At 38.4% G+C, this 27956-nt stretch overlaps 1 protein-coding gene across 1 annotated transcript in view; it reads right to left on the bottom strand.

The window, feature by feature from the left end:
* Positions 1-27956, bottom strand: part of USH2A (usherin) — a 928983-nt gene that overhangs the window by 422166 nt on the left and 478861 nt on the right. The window contains exons 32-34 of the mRNA XM_014481290.2: positions 17540-17699; positions 16012-16183; positions 8725-8872 (exon numbers count right to left, since the gene is read on the bottom strand). Of these exons, the coding sequence (XP_014336776.2) occupies positions 8725-8872; positions 16012-16183; positions 17540-17699 (480 nt within the window). The remainder of the gene's footprint in view (positions 1-8724; positions 8873-16011; positions 16184-17539; positions 17700-27956) is intronic.

The following is a 27956-nucleotide window of genomic DNA, read 5'->3' as shown; positions in this document are numbered from 1 at the left end:
AGAATGCCTTATTACCGGTGTGCTCTCCTAAAAATGGAATCAACGGAATCTGAAAAAAGACTGTGCTTGGGAAATTCTACCTGACAAACTGATGGGAGGTGTTTCATAAAAGTTACACAAGGTTTGCTCAAAACTGTCAAGCCATTTTCCTAAGTGATTCACCAAATTCTATAATCCATTTCTTCTATGAACTATCAGCATTTGCAGGAAAGAAAATAGATTCATATTCAGGCTATTTAAACTGAGTTCAAAATAAAATGTTAAAACAGTTAACCCTTAAGACAAAAATCAGGACAGAGATCTTAGAAATGTAGACCGTTGGCTCTGAGAATGAGATACTCAACCAGGAAGAGTATCTTAGAAAAATTCTGTATATATTTTCACATGGCTACATGGAATCCTACATTATGAGCATTTCTACACAAAAAGTAGAAGCAGAAAGGTTTGATGAATAAAATCACGTATTTTTGAGTCATTCACACTTTGTTTTATATTCATTCCTAATCAACTAGCTATCTTGCTTAGAGGAATTAACTTGCGTCAAAGTGAAAGTGAAAGTGAAGTCACTCAGTCCTGTCTGACTCTTTGTGACCCCATGGACTGTAGCCTACCAGGCTCCTCAGTCCGTGGAATTTTCCAGGCAAGAGTACTGGAGTGGGTTGCCATTTCCTTCTCTAAATTAAGTTGCTTAATATTTACAAATTTGAGTTTCCGCATCTGAATGTTGTACCTATTTCATGGGCTAGTTATGAAAGTGATAGTATCTGGCACATAGTTATAAATTGTGGCTATTAGTATTGGAGAAGGCAATGGAACCCCACTCCAGTACTCTTGCCTGGAAAATCCCATGGATGGAGGAGCCTGGAAAGCTGCAGTCCATGGGGTCGCTGAGGGTCGGACATGACTGAGCAACTTCCCTTTCACTTTTCACTTTTATGCATTGGAGAAGGAAATGGCAACCCACTCCAGTGTTCTTGCCTGGAGAATCCCAGGGACAGGGGAGCCTGGTGGGCTGCCGTCTATGGGGTCGCACAGAGTCGGACACGACTGAAATGACTTAGCAGTATTATTAGTATTAGCAGAAAATCAAATACTTCTTTCTCTGCATAGGTAGAGCACTTAATTAGCACTTACCCATACACCTCCATCGGAGAAGGCAATGGCAACCCACTCCAGTACTCTTGCCTGGAAAATCCCAGGGACGGCGGAGTCTGGTGGGCTGCCATCTGTGAGGTTGCACAGAGTTGGACACAACTGAAGCGACTTAGTAGTAGTAGTAGTAGTAGTAGTAGTATACACCTTCATGTATATACATTTAAAATTTTATTTCTCTATATCCTTTCCTAAGGTGAAGGACAGCATATACAGTTAATTGGTATGCTTACCACCCATCCCTATAAGTGATATATATTAATATATGCTCAAAAAACTGAACTAAATATTCTTTCAATAATGTTCTATTGTCTTCATGGTATTATGCATAAATAAGCCTGCAAAAATAATCAACTTCTTAAATTTTTTCTATTTTTATTGAAATTATTGCCACTTCCCTGATACATATCTATGTATAAACTCTCACAAAGCTGGGTCAGTATAAAAGGCTGAACTAGGAAAATGTTTCCATAGGCTCCTCAAGCATTGTTCCTTTCTCAAGGAGACCCTGGGACCCTTGTCTAATGGGTGCTCAGAGCTCATGCCCATTCTGTCTTTAGCAGATCATGATGGCAGTGACAATATGATAATACAGCCTCCTACACTGGCATGTAAAGCAGACCCAGCATGGTGTGCTGTCTGTCTCTTTTCAGCAATCTAAGAATCACCAGGCAGAAGAATTCATATGCCAAATGCCTGGGTCTCTAATATATATTTTGAGTCTTCAGCAGGCTATGATGGAGATGCCTTTGCACTCTCTTTGAAACCACCCCACCTATGTTACATAATTATAAGATGTGTTGTCAATGAGTATTTACGTGTACTGTATGTGTATGCTGGTGCTTCTCACATCAACACAATTACTATTTTAATATTGTCCTTGGGATCAGTAAACATGAATCCATCCAATAGCTATTTAATATCCATCTCCTCCTTGATTGGCATCCTGCCAAACCTGGGGACTAGAACAGCAAACAAGGTGAATAGAATCCATGCCCTCATGTGGGTCACAGTCTAACAGGGTAACTATTTTACATAAATTTACATAGGTAAAGACAATAGAGTGTTACAAGAAATTCTAAGTATTAATAAAGGATAAGAATTTAATTTTTATACTTTTAGTATTTTAAAAATATGTACATTCTAATCAGTTTAAAATGTTACCAAATATGCTAGACATGGGCTTCTCTGGTGGCTCAGTGGTAAAGAATCCAACTGCCAATGCAAGAAACGCAGGTTTGATCCCTGGGTTGGGAAGATGCCCTGGAGAAGGAAATGGCACCCCACTCAAGTATTCTTGCTTGGAAAATCCCATGGACAGAGGAGCCTGGCAGGCTACAGTCCACGGGGTCACAAAAGAGTTGGACATGACAGACACTAAACTACAACATTATGCTAGACAACGAGGAGTACGTTTGGTAGAGTCGGATATCCATGCTGATTTTAGCAAAGTAGACCTCAAGTGGGAGGAATAAACATATTTCCAGAATCTATGACTGAAGCTTCTGAAGGAGATAAAGCTCATGAGAATTTGGAAGCTCTCAAAAGCATAATTCTAATCATGCAATTGTAATCTACACAATACAAGTCACACATTTCTTAGACAGTAACCCTTTGTGCTACATTTCATTGCAGGCTAATGGTATGACAAAGAAAGAATCAAGATCCTACAGAATAAATGGTTCTTATCCACCTCGGACCAAAAAGTAGCTCTTTTCAGAGGTTTGAAAATCCTGCCTGTAGTTGCTGCCTACAAAGAACTCCTCTGCCAGAGGGAATGTGGACAGAAAGGGCTATAAGTAAAGAAAAGGAGCTAGAGTGTCACACCGCCATTTTTTGCAGGTGTGTGAAGCAGCAAGTCACCAGAATTAAGCAGGACACATTTGAAGGAAGCAGAGCCTTAGGTGTGAATCAAGTGATAATGACCCAGTACTTAAAGAATGGACTTGGCAGTCTAAAGCAATGAATAGTAAGCAGCATTCTTTACGATAGCAAAATTATGGAAACTTAAATGTCTATCAATAAAAGATGGGTCATATAAGCTGTGGCTTCATTCAGTGGGATTCTACTCTGCCTTTCAAAAGAATGAAGCTGAGCTACACTTAACTGTTATAGAAAGATGCTGCTACCATACTAGGTGAGAAAAGGAAGTTGCACAACAAGACAAATAGTATGAACTCAGGCTTGTTTAACAATTTTGTACATATTTCTTTATTAAAGTTATTAAACTATTATAAGTTTGTTGATCAGCTTAAACTAATACAGCCCTTAATCTTGATTTTTTTTTTCTGGTATATTTAAAGTTTAATTGCATTCTATTATATCCTCCCTACATTTTTAAAAATTTTTGTTGAGAAAACAGAACATGAAATTTACCATCTTAAGCATTTAAATGGACAGTAGCTTTTGAACTGTGGTGTTGGAGAAGACTCTTGAGAGTCCCTTGGACTGCAAGGAGATCCAACCAGTCCATTCTAAAGGAGATCAGCCCTGGGATTTCTTTGGAAGGAATGATGCTAAAGCTGAAACTCAATACTTTGGCCACCTCATGCGAAGAGTTGACTCATTGGAAAAGACTCTGATGCTGGGAGGGATTAGGGACAGGAGGAGAAGGGGACGACAGAGGATGAGATGGCTGGATGGCATCACTGACTCGATGGACGTGAGTCTGAGTGAACTCCAGGAGTTGGTGATGGACAGGGAGGCCTGGCGTGCTGCAATTCATGGGGTCGCAAAGAGTTGGACACGAATGAGCGACTGAACTGAACTAATAGTAGTATTAATATTAATTGCAGACACCTTGTTGGGCAAGATCTCTAGAACTTTCTCATCTTATAAAACTGAAACCTTATATTCACTGAACAGCGACTCTCCATTCCCCTCCCTACCAACTCCCAACCCCTGGTATCCACACTGTATGTATTTGACTACATTAGATACTGCATATATATGGTGTCATGTCATATCTCTCTTTACGTGACAGGTTTTACTCAGCATAATGTTCTCAGGCTTCATCCATGTTGTAACATATGATAATGTCCTCCTTTTTTTAAAGGTGGAATAATATTCCATCGCAAACATATGCAAGATTTTACTTATCCATTCATTTGTCCATGAACATTGGGTTTCCTCCATCTCTTGACTATTGTGAATAACTCTGCAAAGAACATGGGCGCACAAATATCTCTTCAAGATCCTGTTTTCAATTCTTTTGGCTAAATACTCAGAAGTGGGATTGCTATATCATATAATAATTCTATTCTTAATATTTTGAAGATTTTTCCATACTGGTTCACATAACAGCTGCATCAATCTGCATTCCCACCAATAATGAACAAGGTTTCTGATTTCTCTTTGTCCTTGTCCGCACTTGTTATTTTCTGTGTTTTTTTTTTCAACAGTGATAATCAACATATTTTTAACGGAGCACTGATTATGTGTCAGGCATTATTCTGACACAAGAGCAGCTGGGATAGCACTGAACAAAAGATGCCAGAACAAGAAGAGTTCTCTCAGACTATGGAGCATGTCCTGAAGCAAAGAGCACACTTCCCAGCACAAGCTGTGGAGCGGGACACGGCTGCGGAGAAAAGAAGAGAATGCAACCAAATAAAACAAGAGGCCATTCTCCTAAGCCCCAGGAAAGGATTTTCCCCAGGCTTTAATGAGTAGGAGCTGATTGTTTAAATCAGAATCAGTTATAAAGCAGAGAGTCTGTTTTCTAAGCCATGCTGGCTAAAGGTTACCAATTGCTTAATGGGTAAAAACTGGATATTTATATAACACCTTTAAACTTTTCATATTTTGTCATTATTGTGTTTCAGTTGCTCAGTCATATCCAACTCTTTGTGACCCTTTAGACTGCAGCATGCCAGGTTTCCCTGTCCTTCACTATCTCTCTGACTCAATTCATGTCCACTGAGTTGGTGATGCCATCCAACCATCTCATCCTCTGTTGCCCCCTTCTCCTGCCCTCAGTCTTTCCCAGCCCTCAAAATATATATATTTTGTCATATATAGGTATGCATTTAGAAATATTTCTTATTACAGAAAGTCAGTTTACTGTTTCTCAACATTTGTTTCTCATGTTTATAAAGTCCTAATAAAATAATCTCTTTAGGTATATGACTGACCAATAAAGTCAGGATTTTGGAGCCTAGCATGTGCAAAATCAGATAATCAGTACCTGTTACACAGTATGACAGTCTAAATGTGTATATAAACCTGGATATACCTCAACTTTTATTTTGACTGTGCCATAGGCATGTGGGACCAGCCCTAGTTCCCTAACCAGGAATCGAATCCATGTTTCCTGCAGTGGAATCATGGCGATTTAACCGCCGGACAACCAGGGAAGTCCCCAGCACTAATCCAGCATTTTGAAGATAACACGTCAATGGGGTATTTATGATTATTCACATCTTTGGTTGGACCACTAGAATCCACTCCTCCAGTCAGTGTCCCCCAGATGGTTCTAATAATCTGACAGGTTTGATAAAATCATTTGAAAAGGTATCTTTAGTAACATAAGTTTGAAACCTATTTTCCAATTGTATTACTCTTCTGCAGCATAGTCAGAAATGAGAAAGCAACCATAATGCAGCTATATTTTAATATGGACCTAGTTCCATTATGTTTGCACTAGGCATGCTTGTGAAGTTGCTCAGTCATGTCCGACTCTCTGCGACCCCATGGACTATAGCCTACCAGGCTCCTCCATCCATGGGATTTTCCAAGCAAGAATACTGGAGTGGGTTGCCATTTCCTTCTCCAGGGGATCTTCCCAACCCTGGGATTGAACCCCGGTCTCCTGCATTGTGGGCAGACACTTTACCATCTAAGCTACCAGGGAAGGCATGCTTGAGAAGAAAAAAATTTTAAATTCTTAATTCAAATGCAAAATCCAAATTCTATAAAGACCAACCCTAGTCCCAGACTCCGCACGGCTAAAAAAAGTATATTTGGGGAACACATACGTTTCAAACAAATACATTTCAGGAACTGACCTGTAACTACTTCTACCCTCTCTGTTGGCATCATCAGAGAGTCAAGACTCTACAGTATGTATGCCACTGATTAAATGAAATTTTCACAAGAAGCAACTAAATGAAATAAGTATTATTAAGTCCCAACAGAAAGTACTCCATTGTGCTAGGCTTCATGAAGGTAAAAAGAAATAAATGATTTGTCATCCGTATCATCATCTCTTAGGGCTTCCCTGATGGTTCAGCAGTAAAAAGTCTACCTGCAATGCAGGAAACAAGAGATGTGGGTTTGATCCCTGGGTCATGAGGATCCCCTGGAGTAGAAAATGGCAGCCCCTCCTTCTTGTCCCATGGAGAGAGGAGCCTGGCAGGCTACAGTCCATATGGGTTGGAAAGAGTCAGACACGACTGAGTGAGCACACAGCACACACATCATCCAGTATGTGTGTTGGACATGTACTCAGATAAATTCGATCCAAGGCTGAATGAGGTGTGTGTCATGATGAAGGCAAGGGAAGAGGTTATATGGTCAAGTGAAGATGGGAAGCTTGATTTACATTCAAGAAAGGGTGGAGTGATTTCATAAAATAGGAGGCCTATATTTAGCCCCAAGGACTGAGTTAGATTTCTCCAGATAAAGATGGAGAGATGGCTGGGATTGTTAACTCCAATTTTATAATCCAAGGAAACTGGGCTTCATGAATTTAGTAAATTTTCTAAAGTTACCCAGTTATTTTTCATCAGAGATAACATCTGAATCTAGGCCTATTTGACACCATACTAAAGCGTTTCAACCCTACACCAAGCTGTAAGTATCCCAGGCAGCTAAAGTGGAAAGCATGCTTCAAGGCTGCACCAATGCAGGTTGAGCTGCAAGTTGGGGGTGATCTGAATGTCTGACTAAAGGATCTGGATTTTATTCTTTGGGGGTTTAGGGGGACATGTAGGAGCTTTGAAAACTGATGAAGTGACAAGATGTCCTCTAACCATCAGATTATCTTTCTCTAGACAATGGACAATTGGAATAAAACACTGGAAAATTTGAGGAGAGTGGGGAGATAAGCAGTGGAGGGAATAAATTTTTTTTTAGTGAAAACTGTTACTAAAAAATATCTAACCATTACCCCACAATAAAAGCTCTGAAAACTCTGATGTGATTAAACAAAAGACCTTAGAATGAGCAAACATGTTAGCAGCATTCTTCTAAATCTCACAAATTCTTATTGTTCAATGAATATATTATAAAGTTGCTTGTAAATATATAAAACATAATACACAAAAATTCTTTGAAATGTAGAAAGTATTTTCTAGTCAACCTAGGATTCTAGGTTCAATGATAGTTGCAACCACAGATTAGGATGAAAGGAAGTGTCTATTAATACTATACAAATCATACAATAGCATTTAAGAGCAATCCAGTTGGGGTATATCATTAACATCTTCATTGCCATCTATGGACTGGAATTTTGGGGCACACAGCATGATAAGATTAACTGTTTAAGTATCAAACAGATACTCATTTTTTTTTCATTAGGAAATTTGTAATAGTACAGGGATAACTTCAAGAGTAGAGATAATCACTCACTCTAATTATTAGAGCTCTCCATTACCTCAAATATGTCTCGTGCATTTGCCAAAAGTTTAATTAAAATGAGATGACTGGAATAATTAATATCATAGTAAACATAAGACAAACTAATACAATTGTAATTCTTTTTCTTTCTTTCTGGATATGCTAAAAGAAGCCATTTAAATTTTCAGTAATGAGTTACTTAAAACAGTTTCTATGATATTAAAAGTCTTTTTGATATTTGTCTTAAAGAGGAGCAAAATTTGACGTTATGTAAGCTTGACCAGTGTGGAAAAATGACACTATGCTGGCTGTAAATTAAAGACATTTCCAACAAATTAATAAAGCAATTTCTATCCCAAGTTATTACAAATTCTTTAAATAAGATTTTATTTTAGCACACTTTAACTGGCTGATCTAATTCTCTAAACTATGCAAAGGCAGATATATATCACTTAGAAATATATACAATCCATTTCAAGTCAAACAAGAATAAATGTATATATACTTAATGTATGCATTGTTCAGAAACCTCATGCTGAAATATTTATAAATAACATATTAAAAATACAGAGTTCCAAGTGGTCTCTTTTAAGATAAACTTATTAAAGCAAGAGCATTTTGAAATACAATATGTGCATGAACTTTCTATCTCCCTACTTCTCCAAGAAAGAAGTAATGACTGTCAAAAACAGAAAGTCATTGAAAATATAATGTCACTCTCACAAGGGCGTTCTTTGGGAATCCTGGTTTGTTCTCTTCACCTCTCCTGGAACATAGGAAACCATAAGATGCAGTACATAAGAACTATCAAAAGGGAGCACTTTTGAGCCACCAAAACCTGCGTGTAAGCCTAAAAACCACAATCTTCCAACTACAGACAATGATACTATCTCAGGTATTTTATGTGCTAAAATGATCATTAAAAATTAAGCACCACATATAAGCTGCCATTTAGAATATTAATTTACCTTTGCTAATCATCTTTTTAACTTGAGGCTAAAAGAGTTCACTTACCATTCGGATGCTCAGGCTCAGTCCAGGAGATGTTAAAGGAGTGAGAGGAGTCTGGGTTCACTCTGGGAGCTGGCACGCCTTCGGGGGTCCTCTCCTCAGTCAGGGCCTGGCTGGCCTTACTCACTGTGCACCCGCCCCCCGTGCAAGCCTGGACAGAGAGGAGAAAAAAGCACATATCACTCTGGGGCCCCGGAGTTGAGATGGGCATTGAAGAGACAGAGTTCATTGTAAGAGTTTCAGACCCTTGGAAATAATGCTCTCTGTCCCCTACCCCCAAATAAATTTGTTTCAATGCTGAGGTGTAACATTTAATTAATTTGCTTTTTAGGACATGAGATAGCTACCTCCAAAAACTAAGTAATAACCCAGAGTGTAAGAATGTATGACTTATATTCCAAGTTAGAATCTAGAGATGGGGCATATATTGACCAAGTGAATAGTCATGATGAAATTATCCTCAGAAAACTTCCTAGAATGACTCAAACAAATACATACCCATGAAAAAATACTAGAGAATGAATGCTACTTCAAGATAAAACACATGATTTCTACTCTCTCCACCCCCCCGAAAAAGAAAGGATACACAGAAAATATGTGAAGTGCTCAGATGCTCGGTTGTGTTCAACTCTTTGCAACCCCATGGGCTGCAGCCTGCCAGGCTCCTCTGTCCTGTCAAGATTCTCCTGTCAAGAATACTGGAGTGGGTTGCCATTTCTTCCTCCAGGGGATCTTCCTGACCCAGGGATTTAACCCACGTCTCTTATATCTCCTGCATTGGTAGGCAGATTCTTTACCACTAGTTGCTGCTTCAGCTCAGTTCAGTTCAGTTGCTCAGTCATGTCCGACTCTTTGCGACCCCATGAATTGCAGCATGCCAGGCCTCCCTGTCCATCACCAACTCCCAGATTTCACTCAGACTCACGTCCATCAAGTCAGTGATGCCATCCAGCCATCTCATCCTCTGTCGTCCCCTTCTCCTCCTGCCCCCAATCCCTCCCAGCATCAGTCTTCCAGTGAGTCAACTCTTCGCATGAGGTGGGCAAAGTACTGGAGTTTCAGCTTTAGCATCAGTCCTTCCAAAGAACACTCAGGGGAAGCCCCAGTAGTGTGAACAATACGTTTAAAGTACGACACAATGTGAAAGCAAATAAAACAGTATTTCTCATAAATTTGCAATGAAGCAGTTGTTGAATGACCATTTAGTGGCTTAAAGGGTGAAGTCATTAACTGATGTGTCAGAGAACTGAGCTTCATCACATGGCTAAAAAACTTAAACTGATCACAGAACCCCTCAATTCCCTAATGAAGGAGGTACAGTAATGCTAGAAATGGAATAATGGATGTTAAGATATTCAGAAACTTCTGTGTGCATTTTCATTGTAAACTGTCAATAATTCCAAATAAATGATTCAGTATATTAGTCTATATATTAAAATATCATCCCTACATAACTTATTGGATAAGCCTTTCTCCAGAACACAGAGTTTTTCCAGCCTCTATCTGCTAGTAAATTTAGCCATTATGTCTTTACATAACAGCTATTTGAAAACTAAAGTTTTTTCCAGTACCTTTAAAGTCACAACTGTAATTACAAAAACAAACATAAATATCTTTCAAAAAGCATGAAATTTTATCAAGAGCAGTAAGAAAATGAAGCAAAATCCTAAGACAAAGTATAAAGTAGGTAGTTATTCATTTTCATTGCAGGTAGCTATGACTAATATTAAAAAATGAAACACTGGGCTTGGAGCTTGCTATTCACTTAGATATTGAAGGGATAAAATTTTGATACTTAAAGCAGTTGGTATTTTTTCCTAAAGACAAGAGAAAGCTGATTGATTTTTGAAGGTATTTTCTTATATTGAAATATACTACTTAAAAGTGCTGCTGCTGCTGCTGCTAAGTCGCTTCAGTCGTGTCCAACTCTGTGCGACCCCATAGACAGCAGCCCACCAGGCTCCCTGGTCCCTGGGATTCTCCAGGCAAGAACACTGGAGTGGGTTGCCATTTCCTTCTCTAATACATGAAAGTGAAAAGTGAAAGTAAAGTCGCTCAGTAAGTGTCCGACTCTTCGTGACCCCATGGACTGCAGCTTACCAGGCTCCTCCATCCATGGGATTTTCCAGGCAAGAGTACTGGAGTGGGTTGCCATTGCCTTCTCCATAAAGTGCTGCAAATAGTTTCAAATTCTTCACTAAAAGTGTTAGTGACAGTAAATGGTCAGTAGACATGGAGATCAATTTCACTTATTGTAAGAAGACAACAGGAACCCATGTCTTGAGTATAATTTCTCAGCATAAGCAAGTTTCAGAGGAGCTAAACTGTGGCCTGGGCATGAAACTGCATTAAGATTGGGGACCTAATTAACCTCTGTGGTTTCTTCTAATGCTCAGCTGTGGGATGTGCATACCTATGTAAGAAGTAAACCATACTCTTCCTAAGAACAGAATCTTTGCAAATAAAGAGAAGTCAATTGAGCTTGTGATTTAAAACTCTAGGACATGTCACTGTTTGCCCAAGAAGAAACTACCTGAACATTAAAACAGAAAAATTAAGACAAAATATTTCCAGTGTGCTAAAAGTTGACCAGAAAACATAGCAGAAAAAGAGGCATTGTGAGACAGTTATTGAAGGAAAATCATCAAAGGAACATCCTTTTCAGTGCATAGAAAGAGATAAATCCATCCACTTGGATCCTAGATTTTCTTTTTTTTTTTTCCTTAGGAGGGGAAAAATGTTGCAGCATGTTATTCTGAAACTCAACCCACACTGGGATTTATTTCTGATAGTCTATTTGTCACTATAATTTCTCTTATTCGTGGCCTGAGAATTTCCCCCTGTCAACTCTCCCAAAGAAATTCTGTATGTTCTATGTTTCATTTCATTGTATATATATATATATATAGAGAGAGAGAGAGATATTTAAAACAGAATTATGAATTAAAACTTACTTTGTTTTGAGAACTTTATGGGATAGAAAATTCTGGAATAAATGAGGACGTCCTCTGGTTTGGAAGGACTGTTTGTTGGGCTGTGTCATCAAAGACCCATAAACTAGCAACTTGATAAAAGAGCCTCTTAAGGATTCAAGGAATTTGGAGAGAATTTTTCTTGTAAACGAACTTGAATTTTCAAAGAGGCTGCTAAAACAACAGAATTACCTGAAAAATATTTTATTTTGTTCTTTTATTTCTCCACATCCCTTTTGCATGCATTTTGAGGGCCAGGTTAAGTAGGGTATCTTAGTTCCTTCATAGAGAAATAAATATTCTTAAAGTTGACTTTTGTTGGTCTAATCTAACTGATATTATCTAAATGAAAATGAACCAATCAGTATCTTATTTGGCCTATCAGCATAACATTCAATGCAATTGAATGCTGATTAAAATTTTGGCTTGGAACAACTAAACAAAATTTTGGACTTGATCAAAGATGTCTTTATGAATCGGCAAGGTCTTTGAAAGCCTCTGAGATATTAAAATAAGGTGTTTCACCCATCTCCTATCACTTTTATCAGTTACAACCATGTTGTTTAAAATTGAAAAGTCATATTACTACCCTGCAATGAAGACTATCCAGTCCCAATAGGAGATTCAATTTTGGTACAATAAAATGCATAACTAATAAAAGTGTATCAATTATTTTTGAAATTATGAATATTAAGAACATCCAAAACTAGCATTTTCTTTTACAACAGTTTGTTTTCAGGTAAGTAGGGTCTGATGATGTTAAGAGTGTAGCATATTTTAACATATGAAGGAAAAGAAAAAGGCCATGTTATCTAGAAATGATCTTTTGAAAATTTAAAGCTTATCATCTCTAAGAATCTGTCCAGGAAATATATTGAACACAAACTTAATCAAGAGGCAAATGTCTAGCAGTAATATGACTATTATCAAACCATATATACCTTGATACCTGCCTGTCTTAATAGCCTCCTTATTTAATTGCTGGCTTACTATCTTTATTAGGAATTATGACACTTTGCAATACCATTTGTTAAATGCAGCAAAATATTATACTATTTTTTCTAGGACAAAGAGCATATATTTGGAAACATGCAGTCCCTAACTCACATTTTACAGCAAGTTACTTGATTCATATCAGGTCTCAGATTCTCTGTGAAATAAATATTCTCAGTGTTCATTCATTCATTCAAGAATCATTCATGAACTTCGTTTCCAGATACTATGCTTAATTCTGCAGGCAGAATTTTGAAATATGCAGTCTCTACCCCTTTGGATTTTATAATATAACATTAAAAAGCCTAAGCTCATGGCATCCTGTCCCATCATTTCATGGCAAATCAAAGTGGGGGAAAGTGGAAACAGTGACAGATTTTATTTTCCTGGGCTCCAAAATCACTGTGGGTGGTGACTGTAGCCATGAAATTAAAAGATGCTTGCTCCTTGGAAGGAAAGCTATGGCAAACCTAGAGAACATATTAAATCGTGACCTAACTTTTCTGAAAAATGACCATATAGTCAAAGCTATGGTTTTTCCAAACCTTTGGAAAAGTCATATACAGATGTGAGAGTTGGACCATAAAGAAGGCTAAATGCCAAAGAATTGATGCTTTCAAAATATGGTGCTGGAGAAGACTCGAGAGTCCCTTGCACAGCAAGGAGATAAAACCAGTCAATCTTAAAGGAAGGGCTTCCCTGATAGCTCGGTTGGTAAAGAATCCACCTACAATGCAGGAGACCCTGGTTCTATTCATGGGTCAGGAAGATTCACTGGAGAAGGAATAGGCTACCCACTCCAGTATTCTAGTGCTTTCCTTGTGGATCAGCTGGTAAAGAATCCCCCCCACAATGTGGGAGACCTAGGTTTGATCTCTGGGTTGGGAAGATCCCCAGGAGAAGGGAAAGGCTACCCACTCTAGTATTCTGGCCTGGAGAATTCCATGGACTGTATAGTCCATGGGGTCACAAAGAGTTAGACACCAATCAGACAGGACTGAGTGACTTTCACTTTCAATCCTAAAGGAATTCAATTCTGAATATTCATTGGAAGGACTGATGCCGAAGCTGAAGCTCCAATACTTTGACCACCTGATGCGAAACTCATTGGAAAAGACCTTGGGAAAGGGATGAGGGCAGAAGTGGGTGACAGAGGTTGAAGTGGTTGGATAGTATCACCGACTCAGTGGATACGAGCTTGAGCAAACTCCAGGAGATAGTGGAGGACAGGGAAGCCTGGCGTGCTGCGGTCCATGGAGTCGCAAAGACTCAGACGCAACTTAGCGACTGAACAACAACACGGAAAACTACAGGAAACCACATGAAGTAACATACCTGCTCCAGTCTGGAGTAAATCATATGGAGCCCGCATGTATTTTTCTCTAATGCCTGCCTAAATGCTTTGTATCTGTATGTTTTGTTTCCTAGTCCTCAGTCGATATGCTAAGATTATCTACAAAGGCAGCTCCACTTGGCTGAGAACCTGATCTCCATCTATTAATCTAATGACCTTGAAAGCCAGTTATCCTGTTGAAAGCGTGAAATATACACAAGTTCCTCAATTAACCAAGATGAACCTAAAATGTTCTGGTTCATTTAATTTACCTGTTAACAGAATTAAAGTAAAAAACCTTTTAGTTGAATACTTTCTGAAAATACGTCAGTGTATATTCTGCCCTAAAAACACAGTGAAATCAAAAATAATATGAGCAAATTTACTTTCCTAACAAGACTTAGGGCAAAGACTCTTGCATCTTTATGACATCTTGCATCGACATTATTCAGTGGCTGACAGGTCTCCTTTGACTTCACAGAATATTATTTGGGGTCAACTTTGTAGCATCATAGAATTTTAGGGCTCAAAGATACATTAAAAATCACTTAATTCAAAGTCCTAATTTTAGGCTTGAAGAACATAAGACTCAGTGCAATTAAGTGAATTTTTCAGGTCATTCAGTTAGTGGCAAATCTGAATTAATATTCAAGAAAGTGGACTCCCAATCTAATTGTATTTATTTTTCAAGGTATTACAGACTTACAAAACATAGGAGATTCAGGTGGGTTCATTTACTGTGCAAAATATCCTAAAAATTGTCTGTGTTTCATACTTTTGGCCTCCTTCTAATAAAAGCCAAGAGTAACACAATTTCTGTTTAATTTTGGTTGTTTCTAAGCAACAGGGGCTTTTCTTATTTTGATATCACCACTGTTTTGAAGTGATGTGGATTTCTGTATTAGCTTTTGAAAATCAAGTTAATATACTTCTTATATCTTGGGCGAAAAAGCTAAGAAATTAAATTGCTGATTCAGAAACCTATCTGTGTGCTGAACACCTAGGCGCATGGAGACAGTTCTGAAAAGAATTTTTAACATTGTCTGATTGCCCTTGTTTTGTGGTGTCAGGTCAGACAGTTAGCAACAGTTGAATGTAGTTTATTTTCTCGTGGTATAATATTTAGAGCATTCAAGAGCATGTTAAGTAAAATGAATGCATACACAGTGTCTACATAAATGTAAATTTATTCATAATCAAGAGCAGAATATTTTCTATGGCATTTATCAAAGCAAATATCCTTATATAGGTATTGCTATAAAATGAAGAGTGTGTTTAAAACAAATAGGGACAATCTCATGTTTATATTCAGTTATTTTCAGATATGCTATTAAACTTAAAAAAGATTATATTTCATCAAAAAAACAAAGGAAACTACTGAGTATAAATTCCACAGTAATATCAAGGTCTTTTAAAAGATCTTTGTGTAAAAGTACTATTTTGCATTAAAAAAATGCTATTGCCTGTCTAAACTATGTTGATTCTAGGGTTTTATTAAGTGACTGTTATTTTGAGATAGAAATGTAATATAAACCAGAATATAATAACAATCAAGAATATTTGAGGGTCATTTAAATCTTAATTTAAAAATATAAGACCTACATGTTCATACCATGCATTGCTTTTTGAATGAATACAAGCCCCATTAGGAAATAGCCCTAGTAATCCAAGCATTTTCTGAAAAGCCCTCAACAATTATGACATTCTACAAATAATAAAAAAGAAATAATTTCTGATAATCCCAAATTAGATTTGGAAAAATCTCCTGTTTCAGATGGTTATTCTATCATTTTGCATAACAAAATATAAATACGTAGGTATTAGATCAGCAATATTTTCACTTTGCACGTGAAGCAAGTTTTCAGTGCAAATAGCAATACAAGAGACTTTTGTTTTTTTTTAAAGTGAGAGATGGAGAGAAGATGAGACTAAAGAGAAGCCGCAAGGAGAGTGATGAGGACAGACAAAGTGATAAAAATAAAGCGAACTTACTGCCAGTTTGATGAGATATTTATTACCAGGTAAAAGGTACTGCAGAGTGTGATCCTGAAAAAGTTCTGTGCTGTTATAGATGACATCCCAAACTGTAAAATCATGTGTGTGATTTGAAATATATAACATATAGCGCTCCAGAATTCCATTTACTTTTCTTGGTTGTTTCCACCTGGGAATAAAAAAAAATATAGCATTATAATCATCATACATTCAAGTCAAATCTGAAATGTGCAGGATTTTTAAAAGACACATACAAGCTTGGATTTATGCCATTGTAAAGAAACACACTGAGAGCTCAACAGTAATTCACTTAAAAAATACCAAGTAGTTATTAGATGTCTACTCTGAATGGTACACAAATAAGACACAGTGCCCGCTTTCTAGTTATTTATCATCTTAATTAGCTAGTAATACAAAAATATAGGAGCGAGTGCTTGATTTTGAACCCAGACGGTGGAACAACAATTGGGAGAAGGAGAATGTCTGAGAACTTCTGAGAAATGAGAGGGAGAGATAACTGTATAATTTTCATGTCGCAGTTGTCTTGAAAGATGCAACAATCTAACACAGAGTTTCAGTATGCAACTACTGAAGAAAAGTTGAGATTGGAAAGGCTCAAGTAAGGAGTCAATTAAGATTCCTGGAATGAAGCGACCCACTACCTGGATACATAAAATCATATCCTTGGTGGATTGGAATTGGTAGGCAGAAGGGAAACTAGAGGGTATTCCAGATGAGGGCTACAAAGTGTCAGGGGAAATGTGTAGCACAAGTTGTGGAACAGACAGAAATTGGTAAATTGAGAAATACTTAGAGTAGAGGGAAATTTTTAAGGTATATAAAGTGGGCTCAGCTTGGGACACAATGAAAGCCAACAGGGGAGTTTACACTTGGAACAATGGGATATGAAGTCCCAGTGTTTGTCAGCTTGAATGAGCATCATAGTATCTTCAATTCAAACTCTTTAACTGGTGAGAAAACCAAGATGAAGAGTGATTAATGTAAACAAGTACTAACTAGTGGGAACAGAGGTCTTTTAAGCTTCAGTTAAGTACTGCAATATACCTTGTACCTCACATATTAAGAAATGGATAATAATCGGTATTACCAAAAATTATCTGAACATGCCAGTATATGAAAGCATCTCTCTGACTTCAACTTCAGGGGAGCAAGACAGTCCTATTTTATAATCAAAAAGAAAAAATAAATTATGCTATTCCAAATTATTGCAAATAATGCCTCACATAAAAAAAAAGCCCAGGGCAGTCATGTAAGTGGTCAGTTTTTTCCTTTTTGAAGTTTGCACAGAATCTATGTACATGTGTGGCTCAGCCTGATTGCATAAAGACAAAATGGAAATTAAGTTGGCAAGTGATAATCAAAGATTCCCAGAACCACTGAACTAATCACTTCTGTGCATTTAATCACAATAAAATTAATTTTATGTCACAAACGCTTCCCTTGATTGAACTCACTGGGATTCTTGCATGAACCAGTGTGTAATAGGGACGGTGTTTCTACTTACTGAATGTATACAGTTCTAGAATCCAGGACAGTCAGAACTGGGGGATCCACGTGTTCTGGTGGCAGCTGTGCGGTGGACAGTATGACCAGGGAGCTGTTTGTACATCCCACATGTGTGCAAGCACTGAGCAGAAATTGGTGGGGTGTAAATGCTGCTAAATCTGTGGGGGGAACAAGAATTTATTTACTATCATACTTTTTATTCAGGAGCTTTCACTTATCCTCTACTTTCTTACATCTTAGAACTATTAAAGTAAAGCTTAAAATAAACATCAATAGCCATAAAAATCAATAGCAATAAAATATAGGCTGTTTTATCCTTTAAATATACTTATTTTTAAATAGACAAGTGTCAGTCAAACTCGGTTTAACTTTTCCTTTTAACAATTTGACTGTTTTCTTGGTTGTCTGTGACCAGGTAAATCATTTTCTGAGTTTAGAGTTAGTTCAAGGGCTCTGTTAAAAAATAAATGAGACACTTAAATTATTTTTAAAGTATATTTGAAGACAACAGGTCTGGTTTTCGAAATGCAAATATATAGCTTATAACAGTGACTTTGCTTTTGTAACTCCTTTTGTTGAATTTTTTCTTCTTCTATCCACCCGACCAACTGTGTGTTATTTGACCTTCAAATTGTCCGGGCTTGGTGCAAATGCCAATTTCTTTTTTAAGATTTCACCAGCATACTATACTATGACCCTTGGCAGAAGGTGGAGCTATTATCCTCTCCTTTGTCTCTCAGAGTTTTGCACACACTTTTGGCATAACACAACAGTGTGTCGTAATGATTTATTTCCATGACTATCTGATTCATTAGACTGAATGCTATAAAGGAAGCAATGGTGCTATATTCATTTTACATCCTCAATATCTAGTACATTGCCTGTACACTGTAGGTCTGAATATATGTTTGGATAAATGAAGAAACAATTAACTAATGACATGATCTAGATATAGTAGAGCTAGGTATGAAATATGATAAAGAGAACTGGGCTAGTACTCTATCCAGTAACACTCTCCCTCCTCTGAACTTCTTTAGTACTTTATATCTATCTGGCTCTCTGAAAGTGAAAGTTGCTGAGTCATGACCGACTCTTTGTGACCACATGAACTATACAGTCCATGGAGTTCTCCAGGCCAGAATACTGGAGTTGGTGGCCGTTCCCTTTTCCAAGGGATCTTCCCAACCCAGGGATCAAACCCAGGTCTCCCTCATTGCAGGTGGATTCTTTACCAGCTGAACCCAAGGGAAGCCCAAGAATACTGGAGTGGACAGCCTATCCCTTCTCCAACAGATCTTCCTGACCCAGGAATAGAACCAGGGTCTCCTGCATTGCAGGTAGATTCTTTACCAGCTGAGCTATCATGGAAGCCCATCTGTCTCTCTAAAAGAAACTATATTCACTTGCATTAAAAGAAGCAAATCTGTAATTTACTAATTCAATTCTGAAATATCCCAAACACTTTATTTAGAAAGGTATTCAATAATCATTTTGTTGACTGAATCTAAGCAAAGTTCAGTCAACTTTACCAAGATTTAAACATGTCACATTTTCATACTGCTAGAAATAATCGTTATTTTCAGGAATATTTTTGAAATAAGGTAGTTACAATGTACGCAACACATTTTCTTTAAAGATCATTAACCTTGAACCATTACAATTTCATGTATAAAAGATGAATGAAATGCAACCTAATTCAGGGAAATAGATTTTGCATTGCACTGACAGCAAAAGTAAACTGGAAAGAGAACACTGATTTTCATGCAAAGTATAATCAATTGGTTAAACATGTAGGTCATCAGAATAAAGGCAAAAAAAATTTTTTACACTAAAAATAGTTACTCTAGAACAAAAGGTGATTACCAAGAAGAGACGTATAATGCTTTTGATTAAACTTGTTTGCTTCATAACTTTATCTTACAGGTCCTTGATGGTACCAAGTTGAGGTTGGAGGCAATACAGGCAATGGGGCAGGGGGTGGGGGTGGAATCAGAAGATGAGTTACAAGAATACTTTGAACTTGGTGTTAAAACAGCATGGCCTTGCCAGAGACCTCTGAGAAATGGCAGGAACAGCTACACTATGTGTGCACAAGTCAGAAAGAACTGAGGTACTTTCATTTGGAAAAACATTCTATGAACCTTATAAAGTTAAAAATCATGATAATAATGGCCTTGGAGGCTACCCAGAGAGTAACTATTATTTACTGTGGAAAAACTTCATGCCAAAAAACATGTCCTACTAGTAGGTCCAACCCAACTATTGGGTTGGTCAAAAGGTTCATTTAGGTTTTTCATAATATCTTAAGGAAAACCCTGAATGAACATTTTGGCCAACCCAATGCAATGTGTAATATGCTAACATATTATATCTCTCATTTCCCTGTTTTTGTCATCTTTTCCTTCTGATTCTCAAGAGCTTAGTGACTGCAGCCTTTCATCCCTTCCATCTGTCTGAATTCCTTACATTTCTGAGAAAAGGAAGCTGGGGATTTGACTTAAAAGCCAGTTGCAGGAGCAAAACCAAGGAGGAAACAGAACCTAGAGGAAAGAGGGAATCCCTGGTGGGTTAAGTACTACTAGGGAAAAGCTGTTATATTTGAACATGAGAATACAACTATTTTCTCTGAAAACATACCCCAGCAGGAAACTGCTTTCCATGGGGCTGATTCCAAGTGACTTTGGAATATTTAAATGAGAATGTCTCCTAGCCATACCAAAGTGTCTTGGTCAGCTGCAAACCACACTGGATGCTACGATGATCTTTTGCCAGTGAACGCTTTGTGGTGGGCAGTTCTTGCTTTCTTACATTCTAGCTTGTTGAGGCAGGGATTTGGTTACCTACTTTGCAATTGATTAAGAAGTCGTAGCATTCAATGGCAGCCCAAGACATATTTGTATGTGTTTGCTGGCACAGACTTGCATGTCCAAGTAGTCCTTAATTATCCTGAGCTGGCACGGTCAGAAGGCATCATCATAGTATCACCTTATCAAGTGTCTTCTTATCACAGAATGCCCCATTCTTCTTTACACTACAGTCTACATGCTTTGAGGGTGACCTTGATCATAGAACTCCTAAACTCACCCAGAATACCTGCCTCAAATGGGAGTATCTTTCTGTATTAGTTCCAGGATTACTCTCTGTGCCTGGATTCCACTCTGACAAAATATGCTCCTCCATAGGTTGGGAAGCATCCATGTATATGATGGTCAGAACTGAGGGAGACTAGGATGAGGAGGTGAGCAAATAGGGTCACGTTGCTAGAGAAAGCCAGTATGGCTCGTGACCCAGTCCTGAAGTAGAAGATGCCAACTCTTATCAAGTCCTCCACTCATAGCTGGGATTTACTTCTAGACTATTTCAGGCAATTAGAAATTTATGGATGAGAAAGTTGTTGCATTTTAGGAGTTTAGCATGGCTTTAAATTGAACATTGACTAGGGTTTAAGGCTGCTGCTGCTAAGTCGCTTCAGTCGTGTTCGACTCTGTGTGACCCCATAGACAGCAGCCCACCAGGCTCCCCCGTCCCTGGGATTCTCCAGGCAAAAATACTGGAGTGGGTTGCCATTTCCTTCTCCAATGCATGAAAGTGAAAAGTGAAAGTGAAGTCGCTCAGTCGTGCCCAACTCTTAGCAACCACATGGACTGCAGCCCACCAGGCTCCTCCGTCCATGGGATTTTCCAGGCAAGAGTACTGGAGTGGGGTGCCATTGCCATCTCCAGGGTTTAAGGCTATCTGTACATAAAGTATGAAAAGTGCCACAGAAAACATAGAACAGGGAAAGAAGCAAGAGTGTGCAGTGATTTTAAAGGCTAGAGTCAGGGATGTGAACTAAGTTTGCTGTCATAATCATTTTGATATATATATGAGTAAAGTCATAAGGCTGTACACCTTAAACTCAATTATTGCATGTCAATTATATGTCAATAAAACTGAAAGGAAAAGAAAAAAAGCATGAGTCAGCGGAGGCCACAGCAGCAAGATGACATCTTGAGCAAATGTCTGGAAAGAATAAGAGTAACAGGTGTGGGGATTCTAAGCAAAGAACTATTTCAGGAGAAGAACAAGCTAAGCAAAGACTTGGAAGGAGGAACGTGACTACCATGAACATGGCAAGAAGGCCAGGGAGGCTGGAGCAGAGCAAATGAAGCAGAAAGAAGTAAGAGATGACATCAGAAAATCAATAAGGGGGAGACCGTATGAGTGTTGTATGTCTCTACATGGATTTTGAGTTTTAATCTGAGAGAATCTAGTTAGAAAGCTATGAGAGGGTTTTGAACAGAGTAGTTGCATGGTCAGATATGGATTTTATGAACATCACTTTTCGAATTTAGACAGCTTTATTATATGTCTTGGAGAAGATCATCTTGGCTTGAGTACCTGGAGTGACTTATTATCTTCATGAATTTCAATGTCCAAATCTCTCCCCAGATTTGGGAAGTTCTCAGCTATAGTTTCTTTTGATCAGTTTTTTGCTCTTTTCTCTGTCTCTTCCATTTCTGGGGTTCTGTGATATATAAACTGGTTCTTTGAATGGCATCTCATAATTCATGTAAGTTTTCTTCACTCTCTTTCATTCGTTTTGCTTCTCTGACTAGATGATTTCAAATGACCTGTCTTCTAGTTCACAAATTCTTCTGCTTGGTTGAGTCTGTTCTTGTATCTCTTTCCTGAATTTTTTCATTGTCCTTATGTTCTTTGACTCAAGGATGTCTATTTGTTCTTTTAAACAATTTCTATTTCTTTGTTGAGCTTCCCATTTTGTTTATGCATTGTTTTTCTAACTTCATTTAGTTGTCTGTCTTCGTTTTCTTGCAGTTCAGTGTGTTTCCTTAATAGGATAAGCCTGAACTCTTTGTCAGACAGTTCACAGACTCTGGTTTTCCTAAGTGGTGTCTTATTTCCTTGATTATCATGATCCTTATGAATCATAGTGTCTGTATATTCAAGGAAGTAGTTGACTACCGTGACTACCTGGACTGGTTTTATCCACTGGTTAAGTCTTGAAACCAGTTTTACGGGTACAGGCCCGGCATTTGAGCCCATGGTAATGGCCCTTGGACCTGTATCTATGTGCACTGACAAGGATCCTGAGTACAGGGGGCATAAGCAGTCCAGGTACATGGACTACTGGGTGGGCCCCACATCTGCATATTTAGTGTTCGGTCCAGTACTTGGATGTTCCAGGAACCTGGTACTGTGAGCGTTGACCTGGAACCTGAGGACATGAGGGCTGGCTTAGAGTTAGCACAAGCCTGGGCTTGTAACTATAGGAGACAGCCTCAGGAGCTGAATTATAGGCTGTGTCTATGGGAACTGGCCATGCACATGGCTAGGCCAAGGACCTGGGTGTGTGTGTATGAGCTAGAATTAAAGCTAGGGTTGCAGAGGCTGGGCCTGCTACACAGGAGCTACTTGGGACCACTGGAGCTGGCCAACGAAGGAGGCAAGAATATACCATGGAGAAAAGACAGTCTCCCTAATAAGTGGTGGTAGAAAAACTGGACAGTTACATGTAAGAGAAGAAATTAGAACATTCTCTAACATAATACTGAGTGCCAAAGAATTGATGCTTTTGAACTGTGGTGTTGGAGAAGACTCTTGACAGTCCTTTGGATAGCAAGGAGATCAAACCAGTCAAACCTAAAGGAAATCAATCCTGAATATTCATTGGAAGGACTGATGCTGAAACTCCAATACTTTGGCCACCTGATGCAAAGAACTGACTCACTGGAAAAGACCCTGATGCTGGGGATGATTGAAGGCAGGAGGGGGAAGATTGAAGGCAGGAGGAGAAAGAGATGTGTGTGTGTGTTACTCAGCCATAAAAAAGAATGAATTAATACCATTTGCAGCAACAGGGATGGATCTAGAAATTATCATACTAACTGATGTAAGCCAGAGAGAAAGACAAATGTCATATGATACTACTCATACATGGAATCTAAGAAAAAACTATAAACAAACTTATTTACAAAACAGAAATAAACTTGCAGACCTAGAAAAACTTATAGTTACCAAAGGGGAAAGGTGGGAGGGATAAAGTAGGAGTTTGGGATTAACATATACATACTACTATATCTAAAATAGCCAACAAGTACTACTGTATAGCACAGGGATCTATACTCAATATTTTGTAATATCTTATAAGGGAAAAGAATCTGAAAAAATATATAATACATGTACATATATATATATATATATTATAACTGAATCACTGTGCTGAACACATGAAACTTACACAGCATTATAAATCAACTATAATTCAAATTAAAAGATTCATGTTGGCAAGTTTGAAATGTTGATTAGACAACCAAGTGGAGGTGTCAATTAGGCAATTTGAATAAATTTTGGAATTTCAAGACATCCTGGCTTGAGATATACTTTGGAAGTCGTCATCATCATATAGATGACATTTAAAATGGATGAGAATGCAAAAATAGAGTGAATGTGGGTAGAAAAGGGAAAAAGTTTAAGGACCCAAATACTGAAATGTCAATCTTAAGCTGTCTGGAATAGAAGCAGAAAACCAACTATGGAGACAGAGAAAGAGGAATCAGTAAGCTATGAAGATTTGATGCCCTAGAAGTCAAATGAGGCAAATTTTCAAAGATGATAAGTCTAATAAGAGGAAAACTAAAAGTTGAATTAGCACTATGGCAGTCATTCATATCTGTGCAATAAAAGTTTAAGTTAAGTTATGAGTGTCTAAGCCTGACTCAAATGGATTCATGAGAGGATGAGAGAAGACGAATTAGAGATAGGAATATAAGCAACTTTTTCAATATGTTTTGCTGTGAAGGAAAATGAGAGGTGAAACAATAGACGGAAGGTAAGTAGAGGCCAAAGAAGATTTTTTTTTTTTAATAATAAAATAAGATAAAATGATGTATGCTGCTAGAAATGGCCCAACAGGGACAGCAGAATTCTTAATGGGCTGGAGGTTTGACCTTGAATATGTGAAAGACTGCAGCCAAGAACGAAAGTGGAGGGTTTATACTCGGAGCAGGAACAGATAATCTGTGGTTATGGAGGGAAAGGAGACTATGTGGGTACAAATGCTGGGGGAGTGGGTGGGGTTTATCTTATAATTGCTTCAGTTTTCTCAGTGAAGAAGGAAGCAAGATCATCAGTCCACAGTGATCTTTTGATTCTCCAGGCCACCCTGCAGTGACCATCTGTTTCTCATAGAATGACATACACAAGTGGTCAATGAGATACTTCTTGATTTGCCAAGAGCCTACCTCTCACGCCTTCCATACACTGGCCATTTCTGTCCCTCCATATCCCTCCAACACTACAATCTCACACCTCCAGGCCTTTGTAGGTGCCATCTCTTCTGATGAACACCTGTTTTCTCCTTCTTTGTGGTTGGCTGACTTTATCTCATCCATCAGGCTCATCTCCCTCTGAGTGGTCTTTCTTGATAATCTAACAGCATGGCCACCATCATCCATCCCCAGGTACCCTCAGTCATATCACCTTGCATAGTTACTTATCATAGTTATCAAAACATGTCAGAAACCACCTTGTTATTGGTCTCAGAGGGATATAAACTCTTTGAGTACAGAAAGATGTTTTCTATTGTGTTCACCAAGATGTCTTCAGGATTGGTGAGATCTAACTAGCAGTTTTATATGTTGAAAAAATGAATTAGGCAAGGCCAGAGAAAATTCTATGGCCTACTTTTCACAGAAATAGAGTAATATCTGAATGAAAGTCTCTAAGAATCTATGGAATGCAATTTGTCAGACCAATGTAACTGTGAGATGGAGGCTATTCATTGTCAAAAGACAACAAAAAGGCAGACTTGTACTTCTTTGAATGTTAAAGCTTAATTCTCAAACATGAATATTTCATTAAAAATCTAGTATTAAGGAAGATGTGGCACATATATAAGATGGAATGTTAGTCATGAAAAGGAAAAAAATAATGCCATGTGCAGCAACATAGATGGGCCTAGAGATTATCATACTAAATGAAGTAAGTCAGACAAAGACAAATATCACATGATATTGCTAATATATGGAATACAATAAAATGATACAAATGAACTTGTTTACAAAACACAAACAGATTCAGTGACTTAGAAAACAAAGTTCTGGTTACCAGGGGGATGGGGGTGGCGGTGGTTAGCTTGGAATTGACATGTACATACTGCTATATATATATAAATAGATAACCAACAAAGTCCTACTGTAGAGCACAGGGAATTCTGCTCAATACTCTGTAATAAGCTAAATGTGAAAAGAAATTGAAAAGCATAGATACATGTATCAGTTCAGTTCGGTTCAGTTGCTCAGTCGTGTACAACTCTTTGCGACCCCATGAATTGCAGCATGCCAGGCCTCATATTCAAAAGCAGAGACATTACTTTGCTAACAAAGGTCTGCCTAGTCAAGGCTATGGTTTTTCCTGTGGTCATGTATGGATGTGAGAGTTGGACTGTGAAGAAGGCTGAGCGCCAAAGAATTGATGCTTTTGAACTGTGGTGTTGGACAAGACTCTTGAGAGTCCCTTGGACTGCAAGGAGATCCAACCAGTCCATTCTAAAGGAGATCAGCCCTGGGATTTCTTTGGAAGGAATGATGCTGAAGCTGAAACTCCAGTACTTTGGCCACCTCATGTGAAGAGTTGACTCATTGGAAAAGACTCTGATGCTGGGAGGGATTGGGGGGCAGGAGGAGAAGGGGACGACAGAGGATGAGATGGCTGGATGGCATCACTGACTTGATGGATGTGAGTCTGAGTGAACTCCAGGAGTTGGTGATGGACAGGGAGGCCTGGTGTGCTGTGATTCATGGGGTTGCAAAGAGTCGGACATGACCGAGCGACTGAACTGAACTGAACCGAGGCCTCCCTGTCCATCACCAACTCCCGGAGTTCACCCAAACTCATGTGCATGGAGTCAATGATGCCATCCAGTCATCTCATCCTCTTGTAATCCCTTTCCCCTCCTGCCCCCAATCCCTCCCAGCATCAGGGTCTTTTCCAATGAGTCAACTCTTCACATGAGGTGGCCAAAGTATTGCAGTTTCAGCGTTGACATCAGTCCTTCCAATGAACACCCAGGATTGATCTCCTTTAGGATGGACTGATTGGATCTCCTTGCAGTCCAAGGGACTTTCAAGAGTCTTCTCTAACACCACAGTTCAAAAGCATCAATTCTTCAGTGCTCAGCTTTCTTCACAGTCCAACTCTCACATCCATACATGACCATTGGAAAAACCATAGCCTTGACTAGACGGACCTTTGTTGGCAAAGTAATATCTCTGCTTTTCAATATGCTTTCTAGGTTGGTCATAACTTTCCTTCCAAGGAGTATGTACAACTGAATCACTTTGCTATACACCTGAAATTAACATTGTTAATCAACTATACTCCAGTATGCAACATAAATTTTAAAAGCTACAATATATTATGGAAAATTAAAAAAATATATTAACAGCAGTTTTCTCAAAGTGAGGGCATGCAGATGAGTTAAATTTTTGGCTATATATATTTTCAAATTCTATAATATTTAAGTATATATTATATTGGGAAAAGGCAGCCATAGTTTACCAATATCAATTCATTATTTAAGAAATTTTATGCCAAAGACCTAGTTGACACATGCCCTATTACACTTCCTATGTCATCATACTTCCCCTTTCCTCAATGACTTCAGCATTGGCTCAATTTTCTTTTCAATCGTAATCCCTTTTTTGGCAGCTTCAACATCCTCAGTAATGACTCATCTCTGAATCTGGCTTCACTTTAACTTTCTCAAATGTAATGCCCTTCACTTCTGCTTCATTTATTCAACATGCAGCATAGTTATACCCCCTACTTAATCATCTTTGGAACCATTTCCAAGGTTCTCAATCTAAAATCTGCCCTCTCTGGTAAATTCCCACCTCGTCCACTTGTCACATCCAAACAAACACTCATTTGCCATCACACAATGTTCAGCCTCTTATTTCCAGAGATTTGCACATTCGCGTTTTCCTTGCTATGATCTTTGCTCACCCATTTCAAAGCCATACTCCCGGGTCCCTAGATTTTTCAACCTCTCCAATCCTCTTCTGTATCTGCTTTCCCAATTCCTAGCTCTGGCTAAACCTCATCTTCTTTCTCTAACACTTCTCATATCTCTAAGATGTGACTGAGAGAAATTGCTAAATATACTGAAAGAATCTACTGCAATTCTAGGTTTTCCAGTTTGAACTGGAACTCTATCACTCCTCATCAATAACAATCTTGTTACTTTGTTTCTCCCTTCATTGCATTGCTCTTTTTTCCTCCCTTTATGGTTTGGCCAATCCTCCTAAGGAACCAAGTGGGGTCTAAAATTGGAGTCCTCAGGATAGTTCCCTCCTCTGAGCCCATCATTTTTCCTACCTGTGCCACAGGAGCAGAGATCAATAGGGCTGTCA

Source organism: Bos mutus, chromosome 16 (assembly GCF_027580195.1).
Source record: "Bos mutus isolate GX-2022 chromosome 16, NWIPB_WYAK_1.1, whole genome shotgun sequence".
NCBI lineage: Eukaryota > Metazoa > Chordata > Mammalia > Artiodactyla > Bovidae > Bos > Bos mutus.
Note: the sequence above shows the minus strand (reverse complement) of the source record. Positions and strands in the feature narration are given on the sequence as shown.